The 10,773-nt window shown below is 36.9% G+C and overlaps 2 protein-coding genes across 2 annotated transcripts; both read right to left on the reverse strand.

Moving 5' to 3' along the window:
• Window positions 1-323: 323 nt before the first annotated feature.
• LOC306910848 (endonuclease domain-containing 1 protein-like) lies at window positions 324-1,992 on the reverse strand. The gene is made up of 2 exons (XM_079485711.1): window positions 1,587-1,992; window positions 324-1,376 (listed from the first exon to the last, which is right to left on the reverse strand). Exons 1-2 carry the CDS (start codon window positions 1,908-1,910, stop codon window positions 654-656), a joined length of 1,047 nt encoding a protein of 348 aa, XP_079341837.1. The 5' UTR covers window positions 1,911-1,992; the 3' UTR covers window positions 324-653.
• Window positions 1,993-2,929: 937 nt separating this feature from the next.
• Window positions 2,930-4,609, reverse strand: LOC306910755 (endonuclease domain-containing 1 protein). Its single transcript, XM_079485555.1, has 2 exons — window positions 4,268-4,609; window positions 2,930-3,905 (listed from the first exon to the last, which is right to left on the reverse strand). Exons 1-2 carry the CDS (start codon window positions 4,574-4,576, stop codon window positions 3,165-3,167), a joined length of 1,050 nt encoding a protein of 349 aa, XP_079341681.1. The 5' UTR covers window positions 4,577-4,609; the 3' UTR covers window positions 2,930-3,164.
• Between the last annotated feature and the right edge of the window lie 6,164 nt (window positions 4,610-10,773).

The following is a 10,773-nucleotide window of genomic DNA, read 5'->3' on the forward strand; positions in this document are numbered from 1 at the left end:
AAAAACTGGAATCTGAGGGTGCAAAACTGCAAACCTTGAGGAAATCGCCTTTAAAGTTATCCAAATGAAGTCCTTAGCATAGCATATTACTCACAAAAATATATCTGCCTAAATTCAGTATACAAAATTACGAAACAAATAAACATGCTTTTCAATCAGTACTTTTAACTTTTAATGCTTTTAAGTACAATAAAAATCAAGTATTTTTTTTCTGTTCAAGCAAAGTTAAATCTGAACTTTTATTCAGTTGCTTGATTCATACTTTATCTTCCATTGATAACAAAACACACTCCTCAGTAAGATGACTCTGATAGGCCTTTTTTGCATTTGCAAGCTTTATTAAAGATGACAGTTTTTATTTATTCGTTGCATATGAAGATACACATTTGCTTTTAACACAGATTTTCTTGAAAAGCTACATGATTGTCATGATCCAAAAAGTAAGTGAATTCTCAGGTATCTATGTTATTGTCATTGCTCTGACGAAGAAGACTTCAATAGAGTTTACTTCAGAATATATAACACAGACAAGATTTCAAAAGAACCCATGCAGATATACAGAAGTAAAATGCAGCATATACAGCAATGCAGCAGTAATATTGAAATTGTATATAATAGTTAGGAACCATGCATGTATGCTGCAGAATGCTTCCTTAATGTTTAATCTGAAAAAAGATCATGTCGTCATTATAGCGTTTTCTATAAGGATCAATTCGTTCTCTACATTGAAATCTGGAGAAAGGATGCATTTTGTAGCATTCTCGGACCAGAAATGGCCTTCTTTTTGCCGCTCTGATGCATTCGCTCATGGAACGCCGCCATTGGTTCAAGCATCTGAACTGAGATGCAGGAACATCACAGTTGTTTTTGAACAGCGTAACATTTACCCGTAGTTCTTTGGTCAGGAAACTTTGTAAATACTCCAGGCTCTTGAGTGTGATGGTCATATTTTTATCCCATTTTTTGGTTTCTGCCTTAAAGGTTTTAGAGACCCATGATGTTTCTGTTCTGTTATAGCAGCAAAAGGCTGTCCACACATGTGATGGAATGTTTACTCTGTTGTTCATCTTACTAGCTTTACTAGGTACGGCTCCGGTCAGCACGTATGCAAGAATGTTGTTGTTGTTATCACGACAGTACCTGTCCATATTTTCCTTTGTTGTATTTTCCACAACATTCCAAATTTCTTCCATGAAGCCGCTTCTCTCCGGCACACTGTTGGTCAGTGTAAATGTAGATTCAGCAGTTTCTGGATCAGCTGTGTGAGTTATAGGAAATAAGGTACCGTGGATATAGTTAGATTTATCTTTTATCCAGTCTAGATTTCTAGCCTGCTTGGAGAACGGCACTTGCATTTCAGCACCTGATGGTTCGAGCTAAGAAGAGCCAAGATAACAAGAAGAAAGAGATTATAGAACAAAACTCAAATGAAATCATCCCTTCTCAAATTTAACCACGGTTTTAGAAGTTTATTGGCATATTGATGACCATTATCAAAACCATGATATACAGTAACTGTTGTTTTTGTAGTAAAACCCACGTTTATTTGACTGACTTTACTCTTAATTACAAAACATAATCCAAACCTGTGGCTCGGTCATCCAAATTTGTGGAATGTCTGGTCTCGTAAAGTCATCTGTCCCGGTGTATTTGTAAGCAGAGAAGAAAGGAATCCTGTTTGTTGTGTCATAAAGTGTCGCAAACCTGATCTTGTTATTATATTTCTGACAGATTATTTTGTAACGATTATCCCGTGTGACTGAATCCTCCAGAACACCAGGAATAACTGGAGACTTCTTCTGAAAAAAGAAATCATCACATGCAGTGATGTTTTCTTCAAGTTTGGAGACGATGCCCGGAAAGCTCAGCGCCAGCAGCACGCAGACGACACTCGAGACTAACAGATGCATTCTTGCCTTTGACAAACTAAATCACTAACTACAATGACTATAGGAGGAACACAAATGTCTCGCAAGGCTAACAGTCTCGATTAGGACTGATGTTCCTCCTCTACGCACTTAAGTAGACACACACACACACACACACACACACAGTGAAAACAATTTATATGGAAAAATGATATACTCTACATAATATGCATACTTCATATTAATATACATTGTGCCCTATTTTAATGGTTATTTTCACAGTGTATATTTGTATTGAGAGTTAAAAATTTATTTGGTTTCACCTGCTGACGAAAAAGCATCACCATCAAGTATGCTACATACTATATAGCAGTGGTTCTCAGGGGTACTTTGGGGTACTGCAGGGGGTACGTGAGAGAAACTGACATTTAGGAATAAATAATGAAAATCAATAAATTATGATAATAGTATTTTTATATGAAATTAGGACTACACAAAGATGCATTAAAAATAAATTCATTAATTTGAAACGCATTTCAATTCAGATAAAATAACTGTCTGACTCTCATTTCACTGTATTTTAAACCAAAATGTTGTTTTCTGGTCAAGGCGTACTTGGCTTGAATAAAATCATAAAAAGGGGTACTTGAGCCCCAAAAGTTTGAGAACCACTGCTATATAGCACACATCTTAGCATGCCGTATTGGCAAATGGTGACTTGGAGTAAAGATGACGATATGTTTGATATGTGGTGTGTGAGGAAGGTTTGCAAAGCACACGGTCAGAACAGACAGTTCCGGAGTATCAATTCTAGAACCAGCAGACTCTTTTGCATAAGGAAATCAATATTAAATATATATGAATATAATATAATATCTGCAGTATTTAGAGCTACTCCAGATACTTTATTGACTGTTTTTTCTGAAGAAAATGGCCTTGTATTTTATAAAATATACTTAACTGACACATCATCTTAGTATGTTATCTCTGGTGATTTTCTAGAACATTTTAAGAAATATTACGACACATTTTTATACCAATAAGAGAGATCAGTCTGATACACAACTATGCGAACAAACTTTATTGCAAAAAAAGACAGTTTACACACAATTCTTTACATTACATGCTTTTTGCGGATGTTGTACTTTTACAGTACATGTAAGCATACTTTTAGCTGCTATGAGTGTGCTAAAAAACTTTTGTAATTGCTAAAAGTTTAATGTTGAGTTAAAAGCAGTATAATTGTCAATTGATGCTGTTGGAAAAGGTAAATTAAACCATTTTGGACAGAAATCTCTAATCCTTCGTTGGACACAGACTTCGAAAGCGAGGAGGACTTTGCCTGTGAAATGGGACATAGCCGCTCGTGTCGCCGGAAGCAGCCAAGCATCCACGAGCGAGACTGCGTTGCTCTGTCAGTGATAATCGACGGCGTTGTGGACGCAGATTCATTCTTTCTCTCATTTTGCTTCTGGCTCTCAATGGATAGTATGTATTTCTGTTTTTTGCACAGTTGTTGTCAAACAGCTGTGTGATTTCCACCCGTGTTGTGCTCAGAAGGTTCTGTAATTCTTGCAGGCTTATTTCATCGATCGTGATGTTGTCAGCTTTGTTTTCATCTTCATTTGGAGCCCAGTAAGCTTGAGAGATCCACGACTGACTGGAGCTGTTATAGCAGCAGAACGTCATCCACATGAATGATGGAATGTTCACTCTTTCATTTAGTTTATTATTGCCAGGTACAGCTCCTACCAACACATAGGCCAAAATGTTATTTTGATCCCCTTTATCACGGCAGTATTCACCCATCACATCTTTAGTCTTTATTTCCATGCCATTCCAGCTGCCGCTATTGAAGCTTTCCTTTTGTGGCACAGTGTTGGTCAATGTGAATGTAGATTGTGCGAAGACCTCATCAGGTGAATGACAGCTGGGAAACAAATGACCGCGTCCAACATTACATTTATTATAGCAGTAGTCTTCATCTATGGCTTGATTTGCATATGGCATTCCCATCTCCTCATTGAAGTGTTCGAGCTACAGAACAAACATTCAAAAGAAACATAAACAACTATTAGATTAAGAGACTATATTAAAGACTGTAGATTGCATTTTTGAAGGTTTATTCAAGAAAGAACATGCAAACCCATGATGATAAGTGTACGATCATACTTTTATTATTAGACAACTATTGCTTGACCACTGACTATCAGAAAGATCAGAAATCTGACCACTTATTGCACAGGAGACTGATGAAAGGTATTGTTCATCAATTTAATAATTTCTTCACATCAATCCAAACCTGTAACCCCTCACTATATATACATATAATCACTCTAGTTGAACCCAATAATCGAAATCATATGGGAAAGAAACAAACAAAATAGTATGAAAATCACCTGAGGCTCATTCATCCATTCGACTCGCGGTCTTGGGATTTTTGCAGCCGCAGTGAATTTGTAGGCTGAGAAAACAGGAATCCTGTTTGTCGTGTCGTAGAGTGTCGCAAATCTGTAGCTGTTCATATATTTCTGACAGATCGTTTTGTATGTATTATTCTGGGGGGTTGAATTCTCCAGAATGTCAGGAATCACTGGAGGATTTCCTTCGAAGAAAAACTCACTACACTCACTGAAGTCTACAACATCAGAGATGACAGCTGGAAATGCCAGCAGAAGCAGCACAGAGACGCTCGTGGTAAACATCATCCTGTGACTTCACTCTGAACTAAGTCACACAGCAGAAATAAACCAGAAACTTCCCTTTTAAATACTTTAGCAGCACACATGCAACTCCACCTACGTGCACTGCCAAAACCTGTGACCTCACGCAACCAGTTTATTAAGAAGCTCACTGAATAATATCACAGGATTAAAGTGAAAATGTAAATTAAATACAGACCATGCATATTTTATAAAACACAATATACTTTAATGTTTGGGTCTTTGGGAATAATTGTGCACTTTCAAAACTGTGATCAATTGTAATCTTACACACTAGTTTGTCTGGAAAAACACCAGAAGTGTTTATCATCGCATGAAAACCCTTGCAGATTTGCATGATGTAAAGATTCCTATAACAAAGATATTTATTGTTTTTTCTTGCTAGGCTACTTTTTCCTTGTGATAGTCATTTTGGTGGTCAACTGCTAATGTTACACGCGCTTGTAAGCGTTATTCAATTATGATCATTTTAATATCAATGCAATATTTTGAGATTCAATATGATACTTTGATTCAACATGACATCCATTTTCCTCTAGCACACCCCAGTGTTCATTTGCAATATTGTCAGAGAGTGAGAATAATGTATAATCATAGTCACGAAGGTGGTCCACAGACCGAAAAAAAAACATGTGGATCAAGTCTCGAAAAAAAAAGAGAAAAGCTGATAAATGTTGTTCAAAACAACAGGAGGAAGACTTTGTTATCCAGTAATTTGATTATAAAATTGTAAGTTATTAATGATTTATAAGAACGCCGTGGGTGGGCCATAACTGAAACATCATGGTTCACTACTGATTCTGGTAACATGAACGCTCGTGGACTCCTTGTGATGGAAGCTTTTGGATAAAGGCTTGATACTATATATTCAAAGTAAAACAAAGTTTGCATATTTAAGGTTTCGTATTTTGGTTCAAAACTGTGCAGAATTTTGCAGAAACCTCTCTCAAATATGCAGTCGTATGTTGTGGAGGAACTGCAGAGGGCACTGGATGGCGGAACGTTGTATAAAAAACACAAAAACCTTGCATTAGAAGTGTTGTGATAACAAATTCATCACTTTTATTCATTTTACGTGTTACTGTCCCTTTAAAGAGCTGCGGAGGTCACATTTGTCTACAGCATCGAGGTTGCATCATAGTTAAAAACATTATAAAATTTACATTTATTTATCTTAAGACGTAATCATTGTAATTTCATGCTTACCTGGAAATGCTTCTAGACCGCTGAGGAATAAAGTAAGCACCAAAAACGACAGATAGGCTTTTAAATCACAAACTTTATTACACACCCTGCGTGAGAAAATGTATGTGTGACGTGAGAGAACCGTCAACCCACAGCGAATGTGTGAGAGTTGACAGCCCTGTTGGTAAAGCCAAGATCATGGACTTATCACATGCAAATTGTGAAAAGCGCTATATAAATAAAATTGAATTGAATTGAATTGAATTGAATTAAATCACATGTAGCTGCAGTAGTGCCTACCGGTGGAGAGATGAGACCTGATGGAGAACATCACGCCTGTGTATTTTTTACTACTGTACCCAACCTTTAAACCTACAGATGCATTTGACATGCAGTTATAAAGCAATATATGCATTAGAAAACAGCTATACATGATCTGTATATTTGTTGTAGTGTACATCACCTAAATAAACCTTTAAAATAGAGTTTGTGTGAGGTTTCTATAAAAAAATTCGATTATTATTTCTTATAAATATAAATTATAATGTGTGGTTTGTTTTGAATTGGCCTTTTTACTTCCATGTAATTTTTCCTCAGACAAAAGCACATAACAATTCCTAAAAGTAATTTACCCATTTTTATATTTGTTTGTTTTCTTTCTTATTTTTTTCAGCTCATAATTTTGTGTCACAAACTTCACTATTCCACTATTTCGTTCATTATTTTTGTTTAAGTAAATTGTATTGACAGTTATAGTTAACATGAAGTTTTATAGCCTGAGAACAGTTGGATGTTTGATTGAAATCCTGTATCATGATATCACTGCTCTAATGTTGTTTTGAATCCTTTTACCGTCACAGATCCACAGGTTTGAGAGGTTGTGCACTTTAAACAAGTGGTACTGTGTCATTGCAAAAGTGTTGATTTACATGATCAGCCATTGAATAGTTATTGACCCCAACAAGACAATACGTGTAGGTTATTCATTCTTTTACCTGTAATTGCTTGTATTTGCTAAAAACATTTTAAAATAATTGAAAAAGAATTACGCAAAAATGATATTTCAGTATTTGCAAGTGCAAGCTTTATTAAAGATGCCAGATACACACATTTTTTTCTTAGCATAAACATTTGCTTTTAAGGCAGTTTTTTATCCCTTATACAGTAAATGATCATTTTAATATACTATTGTGAAGCGTTTCTGCAATGCTATGAATGAGGCTGTCTTTTACTTTGAAATACAGTTGTTGGTAAACAGCTCAACTTTGTTACCCCATTCATTACTCAGGAATTTCTGTAAATCCTCCAAGCTCCTGAGCCTGATGGTACTAGCGGTGTATTTGTTGTTGCTGGCATTATACGTTTTAGAGATCCATGATGTTGTTGAACTGTTATAACAGCAAAACGCCGTCCACACGTCAGAAGGAATGTTCACTCTATCATTCAGCGTTTCTTTGCCAGGTATGACCCCTGTCAGCACATAGGCAACAATTCTGTTCTTATTATCACGACAGTTATTGTCCATATTTGCCTTCATGTTATTTTCCACAAGATTCCACACCCCATTCCTGAAGCCAGGTTTCTCTGGCACACTGTTGGTCAGTGTAAGTGTAGACGTGGCAGTTTCTCTATCAGCTGCGTGACGGATAGGAAATAAGGTCCCGGGAGTACAGTTATATTTGTTTTTTACCCAGTAGTCTTTCATTCTAGCCTGTTTTTCAAATGGCGTTTTCATGTCAAAAGATGAAGGTTCAAGCTAGAGAAAAAGTTAACAGACCAATACATCAACCAATAGAATAAGCAAAAAAATAAAATGCAACAAGGAAACGCAATATTTGTTTCAAAAGTACAAAAAACGTTAGCAAACCTGCAACTCAATCATGCGACTTTTTGTCATTTCTGGTGCCCTGAAATCTTTGGTCCCGGTGTATCTGTACGCAGAGAAAACTGGAATCTTGCCTGTTGTGTTGTAGAGGGTCGCAAACCTGATCTTGTTCTTATATTTTTGACAGATTAATTTGTAAACTGAAGTGTGTTGCTTTGATTTATCCAGAATGCCAGGAATCACTGGAGGCTTTTCTTTAAAAAACATGTCGCTGCAGTCAGTGAATTTGTTGACCACTCTGGAGTCGATGCCTGGGAAGCTCAGCGCCAGCAACACACAGACGATTCCCGCAACAAAAGGAAGCATTCTCACCTGTGTTCACGCTTAATCGTATCACAAGAAACACAAATGTCGTACAATGCTGACAGACTCTTTAAGGACTGATGTTCCACCTCTACTTATTTAAATTGATCAGCACAGATAGTCATCTTTAGACGTCTCGCACACACACACACCCACACACACATTCATGTGAACTCAGGTGTCGCAGACTTGTATGAAGAGTGGAAAGTTTTTTTTCACACTTTTCTAGCTGCACAAGCTTGCACCTAAACATCAGCCAACGGCATTACCATCTTACTTTTGCACGCAAATTCATTTGCATGTTCGCAGATCTCTCATACTAGACGTGACGCATTATTAGGTCAGTGTTTACTCCTATCTGCGGTTGGTTAGTGGGAATTTTGGACTCCATTTGTTCTGCATTTCAGATCAGCTCTACTTGAATGCTGGTTCATTGAAAACCACTTGTGCACTTTGCTCTAAAATACGTGCCTTATGCTTTTCTGTTCTTTCCTAAACCTTTTATCTTTGCTGACCTCTTTGTTAATTGCTGCATAAACTGTTTTTTTACAAAGACACATCTGTCATAAATGAAAACATACATTGACATTTGTGAATACTTTTGTTTTAAGATGCAGGTGTTTTGAGTCCTCTCAAAGGTATTGAAGAAAATAATGAATTTAACTGGGTTGTCAAATAATGAGGCTGTCATGGATCACAGAAGAACCCAATTGCAGGCAGACACGGGGATGAAGGGGTTAACGAATAGACTTTAATAAACAACACAGGAACAAAACAAAAACCCACGAGGGGGTAACAAAACAGGGTACACAATAAACTGAAGAAACTAAAGACTAAACACTTGACAAGAACTACTACGAAACACCTAGACTATCAATCACACTGACAATGACTATATGGCACGGCACGGCACGGCACGGCACGGCACGGCACGGCACGGCACGGCACGGCACGGCACGGCACGGCACGGCACGGCACGGCACGGCACGGCACGGCACGGCACGGCACGGCACGGCACGGCACGGCACGGCACGGCATTAAGCAGGTAAACAGTAAGGCATACCAGTACAACGAACGAGCACAAGACAATAGACAAGAGGGCATTAAATAGGGGAACAAACACAGGATAATTACTAAGAGTCAGGTGCGGGTAATGAAACACTCAGGGAAGGCTAACGAGACAAAAGGGCGGGAAACACTGACGAGACACGAGAAAGCACATGGCTTTCTCACACTAAACCTAAGGCTATGCCATGACTCCGCTGCAAGACCAAGAATAAACATGACATGATAGCGGAATCATGACAGAGGCTCAGTGGTTAGAGCGTGGTGCTAGTGATGCCAAGGTCATGGGTTCGATCTCAGGGGATTGCACATAGTCAGAAACAAAGAATGAAAAGTACAATGCAATGTACATCGCAATCCAAAGCGTCTGCCAAATGCATAATGTAAAAGTAAATAAATGTAATGCAGCTTGTGATGTTTTCTCTGGTCTTCTACAATCTTATGAAAAAGTAAGGACACCCTTATTTATGCTTTTCTGTATCGGGACATAATAAAAATCATCCGGTCCATGGCAGGCCTTAAAATGAGCTTCAGATGAACAACAACAGGTGATATATTATACCGTGTCATTGTTTGCTTAACAAAAACTTGGCCAAATGAATAAGCCATGTGTGAAAACGTAAGGACAGCATATGATTCAGTTGCTTTGTAGATGACATTTTAGCAGGAATAATAATCGTTTTCTGTTGTCTGTATGCCAAATCCTCACATTGTTCTGAAGGAATTTTGTCCCACTTTTATTTACAACGTTGCTAAAGTTCGTTGAGGTTTGTGTGCATTTATGCTTATGCGCCACATCATTTCAATCACAATGAGGTCTGGACTTATATATAACTATATTATTCTTTTCTTTTTTAGCCGATGCTGTTGTAGATTATTGTCCTGTTGCATGCCCAATAACTAATAATAACAATAACTAAGCTTTATCTGTTAGACAGATGCTGTGCATTATGGCCAAACATTCCCATTTGATCTTGTTATTACACTTGTAATAAATTATTACATTGATTTATATCCGCGTGGAGCAGAAAAAAACTGACTTGAGCAATTTTATGAAAGGTTGAGAAAGGTTTTATACAGATATTTTTCACAAAGGCAGTTCTCTGAAAACTCTCTACTGGTAGTTAATGCTCTGAGCTCTAGATACGTTCTCGTCTGAATAAATGTCAGAAATAGATTTTCTATTACAAATATTATCTATATAATTTTTTTTAATAATTAAGACTGATATTTTCACTTTAACAGATATTTCTGGTTTATTCTATATACAATATAAACATTTTGCAGTAGTTAAAATTATGTCACATTTTATACCAATGAGTGAGATGAGACAGTATTTTTGCACTTATTAAACTTTATTGCAGAAAGAGCACACAGTTTACACACAATCCCATTTGTTTACATACAAACATATTTTTCAACCAATTACTTTCTATACTATATATTTTTTGCAGTATACACGTTAAAGCGTTATTAGCGGTTTGTGTGCTAAGAAGCATTTGTAAATGTTTAAGTTGAAGCTGGCTGTACGGTGATGCAAAAAGAGCATAACATGTTTTGACAGAAATCTCTAATCAAACATATTTGTATTTCTTCTTCTCAATCTGTACTTTTAGCGGGATGTAGACATTTCTGTTATTTACAGTGGTTGTCAAATAGTTGTGTGACTTTAATATTGTTTTTATTCAGATTTTCCTGTAATTTCTCCAGGGTTATAGCATTGATTCTGACATTGGGGTCATTT

Source organism: Barbatula barbatula, assembly GCF_947034865.1.
Source record: "Barbatula barbatula genome assembly, chromosome: 21".
Classification (NCBI taxonomy): domain Eukaryota; kingdom Metazoa; phylum Chordata; class Actinopteri; order Cypriniformes; family Nemacheilidae; genus Barbatula; species Barbatula barbatula.

What these genes read in the sequence shown, in the direction of transcription:
- LOC306910848 (XM_079485711.1), bottom strand. Translation starts at nt 1,910, where the DNA reads ATGCATCTGTTAGTCTCGAGTGTCGTCTGCGTGCTGCTGGCGCTGAGC. An exon ending in TTTGGATGACCGAGCCACAG is followed by an intron (nt 1,377 to 1,586) that starts GTTTGGATTATG and finishes GGCTCTTCTTAG; the next exon opens with CTCGAACCATCAGGTGCTGA.
- LOC306910755 (XM_079485555.1), bottom strand. Translation starts at nt 4,576, where the DNA reads ATGATGTTTACCACGAGCGTCTCTGTGCTGCTTCTGCTGGCATTTCCA. An exon ending in AATGGATGAATGAGCCTCAG is followed by an intron (nt 3,906 to 4,267) that starts GTGATTTTCATA and finishes TTTGTTCTGTAG; the next exon opens with CTCGAACACTTCAATGAGGA.